Genomic DNA, 15980 nt, shown 5'->3' on the forward strand with positions numbered 1-15980 from the left:
TTCATTTAGCCATCACTTGTACGTAGAAAGTACTCGCACTGTAATGTAGACAGCCTATGTAGTACAGTATATGTGATTTGGAATGAAGCCGTTGTCTCTGTTAGCAGTTTCATTTTGTCAGTCAGCGTTTTATTTCCACCTACCGGCCGCTGTCGTCAATTACACGCCATCTCTCTAAAAGGAAATTAATTGGCTTCAAATGGTTTCAGACGGGTTTTTTTTTTTTTTTTTTTTACATTTAAATAGTAACACACTCCAGATAACAAGAGATTTGAGGTGGAAAAATGTGGAATGCTAAAAAAACGATATAGATAGAATATAGAGTATAAAATATAGTTTTTTTTTTTAAGTGAGCAGGCTGTTAGAGGGCTGTCCAGCCTGAGCCTGGGACACTATTTCTACCTTTCTCTCTGTCTGTCTGCCTATCTGTGTCTATATACAGCAGTATCTATCTATCTATCTATCTATCTGTCTGTCTGTCAGTCAGTCAGTCAGTCAGTCAGTCAATCAATAAACCTATCTGCAGGAAGACAGTGTTGAGATTGAGAGAGCAGGAGTGCACGGTGTTGTATGAGAGATTAAATGCCCCAGAGGATGGCAGCAGTGGCTCTCTCATGAGGAGTGGAGCTAGCAGAGAAGCGGGGCAGTAAAACCCCGAGCCGGCCCCCACTTCACACTCTGCTGCAGGAGGAGGGGATGATGTAGCTCCACTGTCAGGACTCCTGGAGCTCCAGGGCTGCACTGCTTATAGGGAGTTACACATTTCAGGGATTTTACTTTTTAACCAAAGCCGGATGCTAGGAAATCGTTCAGAGGAAACAGGAGTTATTAGTTTTCGTAGCTGGTTTATAGGCAAATAAATATATATCTGAGATGCATTACTGTATGAGTCTGAGGTTAGTGTGTAACCTGAAGCACTTGGGAGGAGCAGGAGGACAGAACCGCATATGCTAAAGCTAATGCTAATACGCTAATGAGCGGCAGGTCTGGTTATGATAGTAACTGTCACTTCTCTGGTTAAAAATAACTCGATGTGAACCATTGCAGCTAACTTAATGAGCTAATCAGGTTGCTATGATGATTAGCTGGACCTGGTTTCTTTGAGTCATTGTACTCGTCAGTTTGTTTTACTTAGATATACATTTTAGCTGATTACAGTTATGTTTTTCTTTTCCTTGCACCGGAAACACGGTTATTTATTTATTTATGTATTTATTTTTGCTCAGTATCGCTAGCTAAGCAAGCTAGCTGGCTACACTCAAGGAATTAAGGAAACCAAATTCAAGTTGTTTTGTCTTAATATTAATTATATTTTAAGTATGTCAGGGCTGTTTAGCTTTACGTGTTGAGGTGTTTTAAGAACGCTAGTGTATCATGTAGGTCCTAGCTTATATTGTATTAGCGTTAGCATTAGCAAAACACCGGGTTTCACGGCACTTCACTCGGACCAAATCTCAATTAAACCTCCTGTTTTATTTTATTATTATTTTTATTTTTGGACCTTGAACATATTTACCACTAAAGAAGGAAATACCAACGTCAACTTGTAAGTATATATTTTGCTAGCTAGCTATTGGGGGTTAGCATTAGCCAGAGCTAATGCTAGCAGATTATTATTCGTTAACTTAACGTCATTTAGCAATTTGTATGTGGTGTTTTTTTATATTATTTTTTTCGCCATAAATCTCTTATTTTATTTTTGTTTATGGAGTCGAACTGCTATTAAAATGTGTGTGTGTGTGTGTTTAGCTGACAGCTGTCGCTGTGCTAATTAAGTTAGTGGAAAAAATATTTTAAACGGTACGCAAGTAAATTCATGCGATTTATTACTTTAAAATATGGAGTTATAGTCATGAATTGCGTTCCCTGAACTAATGCCTGTTATTGCAAATGTTTCGTCGCTTGTACTGTTGTGTTTCCCTTGTCACCGCCGTGCGTAATAATCTAATGTAATACGTGATGTTATTTACTCATCAGGTTTATTTTTTTATTAGCGGAGCTATATTTAGGATTTTAATAAATAAAAGAAAATCAATCCTCAGGTAAGGGTTAGGATGTTTTTACAACTGTACTGTTTTTTGGTTTGTTTGTTTGTTTTTGAACGTGTTGGCTGATCTAGTTGTGCTATTTTTGCCCCAGAACATGTGTGTGAGATCTGTAGGTTTAGACACGTTGTAACCTTATGGATGTAGGAGGTTGAGTCAAAAATTATACATCTGGCTTTTTTTTATACAATAAAAAATCAACAAAATTTCCTTGCTTTTTAATACACTTTGTCCATCTGTCAGCAAGCTTTTGTATTTCCTCATTAAAAACCTGTTTTAGGCTGAGCTGCGAACCATGAACGCACCGCTGTTTTCACTACTTCATCCGAAGTGAACGTTTGTCAATGTAGAGCTGCTTTCAGGGGAACAAACAGGTGAAAGCCAGATAGAGCGAGATGAAGATGCTTTATCACCGCAAAACAGTTTTTGCAGAGTGTCAACCGTGTGGGCAGAAGCGTTTGGTTGTGCAAGATTACAACACTTTTGGATAGCAGTCCTCTGCATTTAATCTGAAGTTTACTCTTCAATCCTGAGTGCATTGATGAATTTTTCAGCTGATAGTTGACTTTTCAACTTCTCGGCCGGTGATTGAGAATATTTTCTTTACATACTTTGTTGTTTTCTCTTAGGCCCGTAGTAATGAATCCATGTCACGAATCCATGGATCCTTCCCTGCTGTTTTTATTTCGTGCATCCTTTTTTGCTCAAACTGCAGTTACAAACAAACTAATGCAGTACGTTCACACCTGCACAGCAGTGACTGGGGAGACAGCAGCTTAGAGCGGAAAGCTCTCATGACACAGTGCGGCCAACAGAAGTTTTAATAACCGGACAGCGTATACTTTTTTACTCATCCTCCTACGTATCAGGCTGTTGAGGATGTGGCTGAGGTCGCTGAGATTAGGAGATAACCAGTGACTGAATTAGCAACTTTTACCCCAAACCCAGGCTTGTTTTGTTTCCATGTAGGTGTATGTGTTTGTTGATTAACTTAGTGAGCCAGTGCAGTATGGATGACTCCGGTTCAGACAGGGTTCATGAGGAGGTAAGGCACAGAAATACAGACACACTGCTGTTCCAAAATCCAGAGATGTTTATGATAAAGGAGTAGGATTTTATTTATTTTTATTATTAACACAAGATAATCATTGCCTCTGGCATATGATGTACTCTAACTTTAATCTATACATCTTTCCTTTTATTTAAAATCATAAGAAATGTTTCATATGGATTTGCTTTGCGTCCTTTAAACACACTAAAGCGTGCAGGTATGATGATATTGCCGAAAGCTGTTGGTTTATCTTTTAAACCAGCAGCTCAGACAGCAGTTGTTATTTTTGATGTTACCATTTCTATAGCAACAGCTTGTTCCCAGTTCATCATTTCCACTTGTCTAACAGATGCTCTATTCATTCATTTTATACACTGCTTATCCTGTACAGAGTCACAGGAATCCTGAAGCCTATCTCAGAAGACTTCAGGCATGAAGTGCCAATCTATTGCACCGTGGTCACACACTACAGCCAATTTGGGAACGCAAATTACATTCCCCAACATGCATGGGGAAGAACATGGAAACTCCATGCACACAGAACTTACCCCCCTGCAGATGCTAAGTGAAAAAAAAAGCATATCATCATTGATTATGGGAAACGTTATGATTTACCTGATAACGTGCCATGGTAGCTTCTATTTTTTGCCTTGTTCTAATTGAGAGCAAATTTAAGGCTGATAAGATAACATGTTTTTATAGCTGCTATGGTGCTATATGTGATAAAAGGAAAACGGGCTACCTGAATTCACATGGCTCTGACCACAGGTTAGCCTTTACTCTTCCTGGTTCTCATGTGCAAGTTATGTTCTCCATGAGAAACAGGAGCGATATGCACACATGACAGTGTGTCTCTTGTTTGAGCACATAAAGCTTATTAAAAAGCTATTGAAATAACGCTTTGACATTTAGAGCCTTAAGCAGATACTCATTCTGTTTTGCTGTATAGTGACCTTAAAACTTCACGTTTAGGAATAAAATTGCAGCTCAGTAATAGTAGTGGCCAATAGCAAGCAAGTTATATGAGCGATAATGCTAACATTTTCATCTAGTATGTACACCGCAGGATATTTAATCCTCACTTAAATTTTCCTGATTCTGAATCCCAAACATTCAATGGCATTTCTCCTCCTAACTTATTTTGTGTCAAAAAATTAACTTCTCGTGGGTATTGTACTACATACTACTCTGACCTACTAATATCAGGAGTGGATGATATCCCGGTTAATTCATCATCGCTTAATTGATGTTTATTTTTAAAGCTTGTTCTCACTCCAGAATCGTTCACCATAACCGTCTAAAGGCGTACGGGACAGACCGTGTGTCTCCGAATGGATTTAGAAGGTGGCCAAGTGCCATGAACTCTCAATGACAACACAAGGATACATGTCGAAGAGCTGAGTCAGATGGGGAACACTGAGCATAGGCAGAACACATGTAAAGCAGACATTTTGTTCCTGAAACAACTTTGTGGTTTCTGTCTTTTTTTCTACATTTAATTGTATGATTACTGCCTGTGTTAAAACATATTTCATTAAGTTTTATAGATTTAGTAAAATAAATTAAGCACACATTTCTTGTTTTCTTGGCAGCTAAATTTTGGCATTTATTTCTAGGAATAGGCAAAATGATCTCCCATTAGAAGAAGAAATTTAATTTTAAAATTAGTCAAATATATGTAGAAATGCACCTTATTTGACTTGTTTATTTATTTCATATAATAAAAAATATTAGATAAAACTCACTAGATTAAAAATATTTTTTACTTGATAAGCAAAAAAAAAAAAAAAAAAAAAAACCTACATCATGGCGTCCAGACAGGCAGTGATATTTCTGAATGAGGAGTGTTTTTTTTAATTATTATTATTATTTTTTTTTTTTAGCAAGTCGTATTATTTTCTAAATAAACCCTCACTTCTCGGGAAGTTTAATGTTTGGAAGAGGGTCACAAATGCAAACGGTACAATATTCACTATATTGTGTGTGTGTGTGTGTGTGTGTATATATATATATATATATATATATATATATATATATATAGGTTAGCTGCATTTCCACATCCTCAGCTCCCCTCCCCAAATTGCATCTTTATAGCAAATCAGACATTCAGGACTAAACTTGTCAGATGAGCACCATGTTTGGTGAATCGTCACAACCTGCTCTTTAAAAGAGTGTTGTCATTCCTGTCGTGGTTTATTATTTCTGAAATGGTTCACATAGTGACACTAGTGATAACAGAAAGTAACTCGTGTTAGGAATGTTAGTAAGTTCCTAACATTTGGGGATGAGATCACAAGACGTGGTGGTAACTGTAACTCTGTTTTGTGTCACGTATGATATATACAGGTGAAACTCGAAAATTAGAAATTTCGTGCAAAAGTTAATTTAATTAAGTAATGCAACTGAAAAGGTGAAAGTAATATTTGAGATAGACTCATTACATGCAGAGAAAGATAGTTCAAACCGTGATTTGTCATAATTGAGATGACTATGGCTTACAGCTCATGAAAATCTCAGAAAATTAAAATATTGTAAAAAGGTTCAATATTCTAGGCTCAGTGTCCCACTCTAATCACCTAATTAAGCCATAACACCTGAAAAGGGTTCTTGAGCCTTTAAATGGTCTCTCAGTCTGGTTCAGTAGGAAGCACAATCAATGGAAAGACTGCTAAAACCATCGTTGACATCCTCCATAAGGAGGGAAAGCCTCCCTAAGGTAATTGCAAAAGAAGTTTGATGCTCCCAAAGTGCTGTATCAAAACACATCAATAGAAAGTTGTGTGGAAGAAAAAGGTGCACAAGCAGCAGAGATGACCAAGGCCTGGAGAGGATTGTCAGAAAAAGGCCATTTAAAAGTGTTAGGGACTTTCACAAGGAGTGGTCTGAGGCGGGAGTCAGTGCATCAAGAGCCACCACACACAGACCGATGAACCTCATAGAAAATCTATGGGGCACTGCCAAGAGAAAGAGGAGAGACATGAGACCAAACAATGCAGAAGAGCTGAAGGCCGCAATTGAAGCATCCTGCTCTTCTATAACACCTCAGCAGTGCCACATGCTGATAGCTTCAATGCCAGTAATTGCTGTTAAAGGGGCCCAAACCAAATACTGAGGACATATGTACTTATACTTTTCAGAGGTCCGATATGTTCTATGTACAATCCTTGTTTCATTAATTGCATGTAATATTCTAATTTTTTGAGATCGTGGGTTTGGTGTTTTAATGAGCTGTAAGCCATAATCATCGCAATTATTACAAATCACTGCTTCAACTATGTTGCTTTGCATGTAATGTTTCTATCTCGTATATTAGTTTCACCTTACTGCATTACTGAAATAAATGAACTTTTGCACGATATTCTATGTTATCGAGTTACAGCTGTATACATCATACATGACACAAAATGATTTACAGTTACCGCCGCGTCTTGTGATCTTATCCCCAAATGTTAGGAACCTACTAAAATCTCTGACACGAGTGCCGTGAAATTTTTTGAGTTTCACCTGTAAATTCATGCATGAGCTGAAACAGAATAAATTCATACGTTGTGTTTCCGGCTGTAGCCAAACGGCTGTATTGCGGACATTCTCCTGTAGGATAATGCAACTTAATATTAGAGTGTAGTTACAAAAACTTTAGAGAAAATGGACAAATGTGGCATTTCAGCAAAATTTTGTTTTTTAACTACATGTTGTAAGGTGATAAGAATTTTGTTGAGCTGTGGATTAAACAGTGACCTACCATCACATCCATGCCGATTAAACATTTGTGTCACGGTCATGACATGCCTGGAGACCTTTGTGATCTTATACAATGGCTAGCATGCTGAAAATGTTCATCCTCTAGTTGGTGTCATTGCCTCAACCCTGCTGTCCTTTTTTTCTTACCGCCTTACTACCAGCTGTGAACTGTTTCCTGCTCATGGGTGTGCATCAAGCATTCCCCAGAGCCCTCTGTTTTTATTTGTTCTCCTTTTGTTGACAGGATGACCTTTGTGGTCCGATTTTGGCTGGGATGTTGTCATGTATAGCTGTTGGAACAGTCACCTGATAGCAGCCATGTAGTCGTTGGCTTCTTGGCCACCACTATTGTTGTTGTGCATCTTCAGTGCTGAGGCAGCATGACTCTGTTTATAGTCACTTGTTGGTTTATCTCTGGTTCATGGCAGGTTGTGTTCTTATGAGGGTTCCGCTGAGTTGCCGGGAGCTCGAGAGTGATTTAGGGACGAATGATTGACTCAGAAACTGTTCCAAAGCTTATTACATAAGCTATAATAACAAGATGATAATAATAAATATAACAAAACCGAACCTCTGCCATAACACTCTGCGTGGCACACGACAGAGACGTCTTCTGTAATACTTGGGACTTAATACGTGAAGGCATTCCTTCATTTCCCGTCTTTCCAAAGTGTGCCAATAATTTTGGAGCTATGTCTACTGGAACATGATGTAATAAACATTGTCCAGGGGAAATAGTTGCAGATGGATCCCTCCTTTAAACATGACTGCATACCTCCCAGCACAGCGTCCAGCCCAAATATTTTCCTTCAACAATGAACGAGTGTCTAAAGCCAGCGGTGTTGCATAATTTAATGTCTTCCATGCTTGCATACCTGCTTAATTCTCTGCTCTCTGCAACGTTTAAAACCTGGGATGTGTTAAGTTTAAACAGACCAGGTTTCCCTTGCTCCTTCATCCAACTACTTCATATTTGGAGAAAAACAGTTGCTTGCAGGAAGTTGTTAAGCAGCTACTCCTCATATCCACAGCGATGCCTGATTGCCTATTTGGGCTTTTTGTAACAGAAACGCATCATGAAAATTTATCAGCTTTTTGGTCGATCGTCTTCTCTCAATCTTCTTGACAGGCTGTGGTTAGGATGCAAGCATGGGAAGTGGCTAGGGTTAGTGGTGTTGTTTTGTTTCATGTGCCTTGTGGTCTCGCCCCCATTTTCTTTTTCTTTCTTTTTTTTTGTTGTAATATTTATAAAGGTGGCGTAAATGGTGGACGTCGCCTTGTGCGGTAACAGCTGATTTAGTGTTAAACGGATTTAGCACAGCCTTGTTATGTACACACCTGACAACATTCTGTGTCAGGTTAACGTCCTTATCGTAAATAACTTCTTAAAAGAATTCAAGCTACCAAATGTAGTCAAGTGTGCAGCTGGGACATTCTAACCTGGTAAGGTCTCTGAATTAGCACAATCTACACCAGTGTAGTTTTGGCAAGGATGCCATCGATAGGATTGTTGTCCTATTAAAAGGTCAGACTTCCTCCCCAGACTTAAATCGAGTGCCATGTACTTACCTTTTCTATGCAAAAGCAATCTCCCTCAGTCGACATGACAGTGTCAGAAACCACATAGTCAAGCCTGATATGTTTTTCTGAGTCACATCCCGTAGCTGAAAAATGGGATTCTTTTGTGTGATGATTCACGTATCGCTACACTGACTCCAAAACCGGTTTGTAATATCCATTTATTATGGAGATGAACCGGTAGGCCGGCCAGTGAAAATTGGCCGCAATCAAAATTAGCTGCATGTGCCAGCGTGCTCACAATCAAGTTGAGCTTTGCGATTTTTCGAGGCATTTGGGGCGGTAAAACATCGGAACTTTATAATCTTTATAATCTTCCTTTATAATCTTACAGGTGGTACACTCTGAACTATTTACTTATTTTCATCCCGTGCCGGGTAAAAAGATAAAAGATAGCTTTTTTTGTTTTGTTTGTTTGTTTAATGAAATTTTTGTTAAATAATAAACTCTTGATATCGTATCGGGGGGTGACTGGTGATTCCTATCCCTACTGTTTATAAACTGATGGTGGCACTTGGCCAATTGCTGTCTTGTGTGTTGAAGTGCATGTGATCATTTGGGTATATATTCAACTGGAAAATAAAAAAACTTGGATACGATGCAACACTTGGGGTAAGTGAAATATAGTGTGCACTTGCTAGTTAAGTATACAGTACCGGCAGGGTTTTTTTCTAACTTGCCAACAGTATACACCTGGGTGTTTTTTGGGGACTTGGGCATTTTCATCCTTTTTTCCCCCCTTATCAGCACATGGCAGTGGGTGCCTGAAAGGTTTTGCTCATGTCTTTGGCAAGTAGAAAAGTAGTGACAACAAAAACACACTCTGCGATCTCTTGTCTCCATCTGACCGACCGTTTGACCGCTTTGACGGCAGTCTGATTTGCACTTGATTGTCAGAACTATACTTAGCTCTATAATGCGGCATAGCTGGTAATCAGAGAGGCGCTCAGGCACTCTAATCTAACACCGCTGCACGCAAAACAGAATGGTCACCACAGGAAAGAGGCTTAGAGAGCTCATCAGAGTCCCACTCGTATCTGTCTACTAACTTCATTCAGTTCAAGCCGCTGCTCTCTCTCTCTCTCTTTCTCTCCCCTCTCCTCCCTTTTGTCTAAACCACTCCCACTATGTTATTCTGTTTGAGCAGCCAGTACAGTCTCAGGAACTCTCAGCTTCACTTTCACTGTCTACCAAGGCCTGCAAGGGGCCCTGACTTTGTGTTGAAGAGATCTGAAGCCAGATGGGTTTTTAAGATAATTTAGCACCGGTGTTATAGGATCCCTCCTGAAAGCCATCTCGCACGCTCACCCTTGCTCGCAGCAAGCCTTAAATTACCCCGCTTATCCCTTAGACGAGAAGCAAGTAGGCAGCGCTGGCAAACCACACTGGACTGGGGAGCGCAACGTCTCGCTGCATCCTTACTGGAGGAACGAGAATGCAGTGTTTGGGAAAGACTGCAGCTGGATTTAACCACACACCCTGTAAGTGCTGAAAGAAGAGAGGGAAATCCTGTTTTTAATATGCTTTTAAATCATTCCTTTATTTTTTTATTTTTATTGATGTTGAGCTTGGAGTATGGTTATGAATAATTCATTGTTGATTTCTCATTTTTCCCATCTAATATTCTACATATTCCATAACTTGTACTTTGCACTGTGAGTGTTCCATGTGATGGTTTAGGTTAAACTTTTTATTTTATTTTATTTTTCCCCTCCCCTCTGAATTTTGTTTTATTTGAGCATGAAGCAAGCAAGCAACTTCCTGATTAGTCATTTCTGAAATATACTTTTAAACCAAGGTCTGTATTGCTTAGTCTTTCAAGTCTGCAAATAGTGCGAGGTAACGTGATCTGCTTGCAGTTTATGGTCATTGAAGCATTGGCTGTGGTTTAGGTCATTTACATCTCCTACACATGATGCAAATCAGAGTGATCGAGGTGGCTCATCTAACAGCCCTTTAAAAGTAGCACATGTTGTGTGTTTTTGGTTAGTATTTCCTCTTGGTTCTTAAAAACACCTTCTGCATTTCATAATTAGCCGAACATCTTACAGATGATTTACAGACATTCTTGAAGTTTCATACATTAATTATAAAAAAATAAAGGTTTTAATTCCATGGAATGCAGTGTCCCATGCTCCTGGAAAACTTTTATTTATTTTTACCGAAATCTGGGATAAAAGGGGTGCTTCTTGGAAAAGAGCTCCTTCTACTCAAAATAGCCACTAAGCTACCTTGTGCTGTAATAGTCAGGTGACGTAAGTGCCAAATCCAATTTTCTGTGTCCTATCCACGTTAAAGCATGTTTGTAAATCTTAAGACGCAAAGCAGAGATTAATGTCTTTTGTGCCAAGCTTCCTCTCGGGCCATCAGGTCATTTCTGAGACGCGAGTGATGTTCCAGAGGGCCTGTCTCTCGTATAGTGCATGCCAAGGATGCCATTTAAACACATGGTTTAGAGAATGTGACCGGGTGTCAAAGTAAAGTGTTTGGATTGTGGCAACATACTGACTGTTTAGACTAACTTTCAGCTTGGCTTATTTATTGCATCGTTATGGAGACACAATATTTCTAAACGTTTTTATTGTAGGCTTCGAGGTTAAACCTATGATATATTTGCCAACATGTAGGAGCTGATAAAGCACATGATGGTGATACATGATGGTGATACAAGGAGCAAGGTCAGTCATGAATAAACAATATTGTAAGAGCAAGTGCATTAAATGGTGTTTTGGCTTGGAAGCTACCGGACAGTGATGAGAGTATGACCGTATGAGACTTGTTTGAATTTTTATTTTATTTTTTACCGGAAAGCTTTTTTTTGCCAAATTTAACAGAAGATGTTGTGTGTCAAATGCTAAGTGCATCTTAAAGAGTGTTATAAGTTGTTCTACTTAGATCTAGGTAACATTCTTAACAGTGGGGAAACAAGTAGGCAGGCACCACTTTAACCCACCGTCCATGTTGTCACTGTTTCCACCAGCACACAAGAATTTGGTTACTCTTCTCACCCAGGAACCACACAAGGTGAGCCGGACACAATGAGTGAGCCAAAAATAGCTGTAAACCGTTGACTGGTAAAAATGCAGCCACTTCTTAATGTCTGGCTCAAGTAATTTCTCTAATGTAAACAAAATCTAGTGTTTTGGTGCATACACGTTTATTAAAATAAACTTTGACCTGGACACCGAATTGTGTCCAGGTCACTTAAGAGAAGAATGCAGTAGGGTAACGCCTAATGTCATTTAAATCTACAGTTCCCAGCTTAAAAAAAGTTGCACACGCATAAGATTTAATTCTATGCACAGTATATTGAAATGCTCCTACATTCACTATTAAACATGGCTCTGATTTATTTATTTATTTTTTTAAATATGCAACTTCATCAAGTGATCTCAGTCATGATTTATTTATTTATTTATTTTTTGGGACCACATTTCTTTTACAAAGTTTACAGTTCAGCACTATCCGTCCAGTTTTTTTTTTTTTTTTGTGTATTCAAGGGTTTTTTAACCAGTTCCGCTTTCAATAATTTCAGATCTCCTTAGTTGGTTTCCTTGTTTGATGCAGGCCAATAATTTGCCTCCTTCTAAAATGGCAAGTTTTTTTTTTTTTTTTTTTTTTGGCTGGGCTCTGCATGTTTTGTTAGATGTGTTTATCAGACCAGATAATCAATGGAGAACTTGAATATGGCCAGCTAGCACACACACTGGACCTGTATACCTTTAGCTGTAGCTTTATATTTATTATCAAGTCTCACTTTAGTAAAACAGTCCATATTTCAAGAAACAATGAGCATCTGACTGTTCTGTTGTGGTGGTGGTTTTTTTTTTTGGCCTTCTAAACCTTGCAGTATATACTATGGGATTTCTAAAACATTCATTCCATTATGAAGAATTAGAGTGGTCAGAAAGTTCTACATTTAAAAACAGGCATAAAGTACATAAATGTTAAACACAACATCTGCACTAAGGCTATTTCTACGAGCGAAAATAGGCGAAGTCTAGTTCCTTACACACTGCTAAAGTCTGGCACTCGGTCAACATGTGTGTTTGTTTTTATCCTGAGCCTAGAAGGCTGTTGTACCAGATGTTTGAAGGAATATGGTGACTCGCTCACTGAAGTCACTTTAGGGCAAGGGATGTCGGTCCTCTAAATAGAAAGAACACATGGTCTCATGTAATTCAGCGTAATGGCCCTTCCTCTGCTCACACGGTGCGTTTGAAGGATTTTATGCTCTAATGATAGTGGTCCATTAAACTGAAATCACATGTGGCCATGTTTCTATTTTAGCACTGAACGTTCGCCAGGCCTGCTTGTGTTTACCAATTGTGTGAACAACACATTTGGCCAAAGCTTGGCCGAGAGTTCCGTGTGTTATTTAGAGAAAAGCAGGATGTTTCACCTCCTCGACTGTTTTTCATTTCGGCCAGTCGATAGAGCGGCACTTTATTAAAATGCTTCTGTTATCACACACAAGTCGTATTGATTAAGTTTCGGAGGCCAAGGAAGTACACGTTCCTTTTTCTTGCAAGACCCGTCTCGTCGCTGATCACGTTTCTTATACGTGGTATTGAAAATAGTTTTTAAATCCTTGTGAGAGATGGTAATTTCCACCATAATTGCATAATAAGGATTTGTATTTAGTAAGGCCTGTTAATCTGAAAAGATATTCATTGCTTGGTGATGAGGATGACATCTATACATTTAAACCTCCCACTACTTCCATTTCTGTATGCCGGCCTGTTCTTCACTCAGTAGGTTGTGATGCAAGGATAATGAGTCATACCTGAGTGGGTGCTGCCTGAACAAATGCTGATTTCTCCAGTTGCACTCCCCACGTTGCTCCTGAGGTTGTTTCTCCATGTTTTATTTCCGTGCAAATGCAGACATGATCCCTGTTCTCAATTCGCAAATAGATTTTAGCATAAAATTTATTTCTGCTTTTGAAAAAAATCATTTTTTATTTTATTTTATCCTTAATAAAAATATCAGAAGAAATAATGCACTTATCAGTGTGGAATGATTGACAGCTCCTACTAGGATCAGCGGATACTAACGTCACCACCCGACCAGAAGCCCCACCCTCCTCCTTCCCACTTTTTATTTGTAGCCTTGTTGCATTGGTTTTTTTTTCTGCCTGAAATATGCACTGATATGGTGCTCTTGTTTTCAGATTTTTTTTTTTATTTCATTTATTAATATATTTTTAAATAATATTCACTTAAGAAACTGAGATACATGGTTTTGTTTCTGGAAGGTGCAGTCTGAAAGACCTCCATGTCTGACCAGCCATACGGATTCACACAGCGGTTCCATCAGGAAGCTCTGGATGACAAGAGGAATCACAGCAGGAGTAGTTTATCAGTTTCAGACTCTGACATCAGGCTCTCTTCAGGCTCTCAAGACAGCGATGGTACTCTTGATCGTTCTTGCAGTATGACCTGAGTTTTTGCGTGTTTATATTGTATTAACTCAGCTATTCAGAGGTTGGACGGACTACTGTGACCCATGTAGTTTCAGTGGGCATAGCTTTGTGTGCATGTATGTCAATGGGAGGTAGGTTCAAGGAGCAACGAAGTACTACTCGCATTAGGGCCCCGGAATCGTTTCTAAGAACACACGACTCCCAGGTCTGGTTCATTTTGATCATTGAGAAAACGATCATTCCACCTGCAGGAACAAACGTGGAAGCCAATCACACCTGAAAGTGGAAGTGGACACAACGTCATCAGTGCTGTCTGTCTCCTCCAAAATATTTGCATGCGCCAGTCCCATCCTTTGGGAATGTGGGCATGAATATTGCTCTTGATAAATATTAATAATATTAGGCATAACATGAAGATTGACGTCCTTGTTGGTGGCTCAAAAACCAACAAGGTGCGTACTTCTGTATGCTGTATGAGAGGGTGAAATATGAAATTTGCACACGTATCCATGTATGGAGAAAATTAATAATGTGAACGCAGAATATTGAGGGCAAAGGGAGGGCGCAGCAATCATTCCTGGGCATGGCCCAGTACAAATCATGTCCTAATGTGAAAGGACCCTGAGGATCAGGTGTGCTTCAGACTGAGTACTTTGTGTTAAGTGTGTTTCAAGGTTGCAGTTTGGGTGAGGAGGTTTTTGGAGTTGTTGCAAAATGTCCGCCAACATCACTGGACCTTTGCTGCTGCACCAAGGACTATCTAAAAAAAAATAATTATTCAGCTGTCCTTTGAACTTAACTACTAAAGCCCGACTAATATTGCCTAATACACCTTGAAGTAAGTAAATGTTTGAGTTTGCGCCATGCTCCTATCCTGAGCCAACAGCTTTTCTCTCGTCAGTGTCCGTCACTTGATTCGGTATTCGCTGGCTCCCCATAGAGTGGCCAAGTGTATGATTCTCCATATGGACTTGTTCTGATGAAGATATCACAGATGAAAGTGTTGATGGGTAGGAGTCCGGCTTGCGAGTTGAGGGGTGGGGGGGTTCCTCTTGCGCTAGTCACTCATAGGAGTACACACGCGGTCCAACTTGTAAAAGATTAAGTGAGGAGGAGAATGTGTCACTCGAAACCCTCAAGCCGGGCAAGACTGTTTGCTTTTAAACCCTGGTTATGTTTCTATTTAAACTCTTTCTTCAAAGTTCTATGTAGTAACAATTTGTGTGTAATGAGTGCCAAAGAGATTTTTCATTTATTTATTTATTTATTTTTAATTTGCCTGGCGTTCATACTAAATATTTATAGTTGGCTTTTCTTTTGGGCAACAACATTTTCCCAGCCTTTTCCAAAGATGTATTTGGGTCAAGTTTGGAGAATGCACCCAAGGGCATCCGATTTGCCCCAGTGTGTGAAATCCCATCTGCTCCTTTAGTCTTGTTAAAAACATGTTTTTCAGAATTTATAAGGAGGTTTATATGTTTATTTGTCTTTTACTCAGCATCAGTAAATGCACACTTAGATCTTACAACTATGATGTTTTGATCACAGACCTGAATGAGGGTTGATGATGGATTTGGGAATGAACAGGGTCCCCTATTTTTTCGCGTTGCATTGTTCTGCCTGTGTATGAACCTCCGCATGGTGTCATGAACATCAGCGATTCTGATTAGCAACTAATTATTATGAGAGCGTGGACTATGGACGTAGAAAGTGGAGAGGAGTGACCCTGATTTCAGCACAATAGTCGTGCATCTCATTGTAGTCTAAACGAATGGCAGATTAATCGATTTTATTGAAATTTCCATTGCGCCTGCTTTTAACGAACATCGATTGTTCTTTTTGTTGAGGTTTGTCAGATTAGCATGCTTGTGAATAACATTTGCATTGCTTGTTGTAAGGGTGTGCTTTTCAGTCACATTAAATAGAGAGGCTTTCAGAGGGAATAATGAAGATTGTTCTTTAGTGATAAAGGATATCAATCCCCGCTAGTGATTCCTAATGAGAGCAGTGAATTACGCTTCCATTGTTAGCTCCTTTAACCCTTTCTATGTGTAGTGTAGCATGTATACAGAAATGGATCTGTTCTTGGATGAAACAGGCCATTCTACCACAACAGAATCCATCATCCGCAAAAAGATGT

The 15980-nt window shown here is 39.2% G+C and overlaps 1 protein-coding gene across 4 annotated transcripts in view; it reads left to right on the top strand.

The window, feature by feature from the left end:
• Positions 1 to 697: 697 nt before the first annotated feature.
• The window catches only part of ip6k1 (inositol hexakisphosphate kinase 1), a 30969-nt gene continuing 15686 nt past the window's right edge, over positions 698 to 15980 (top strand). Inside the window, exons 1-2 of one of the 4 annotated variants that reach the window (XM_053484106.1) lie at positions 698 to 1546; positions 13673 to 13828. In XM_053484106.1, the coding sequence (XP_053340081.1) occupies positions 13745 to 13828 (84 nt within the window). In that variant the 5' untranslated portion in view covers positions 698 to 1546; positions 13673 to 13744. Of the gene's footprint in view, positions 1547 to 9690; positions 9897 to 13672; positions 13829 to 15980 lie in introns of those variants that run through there. The other 3 variants (XM_053484108.1, XM_053484107.1, XM_053484109.1) reach the window with 3 other exon arrangements.

The sequence above is a fragment of the Clarias gariepinus genome, chromosome 23 (genome assembly GCF_024256425.1).
Source record: "Clarias gariepinus isolate MV-2021 ecotype Netherlands chromosome 23, CGAR_prim_01v2, whole genome shotgun sequence".
NCBI lineage: Eukaryota > Metazoa > Chordata > Actinopteri > Siluriformes > Clariidae > Clarias > Clarias gariepinus.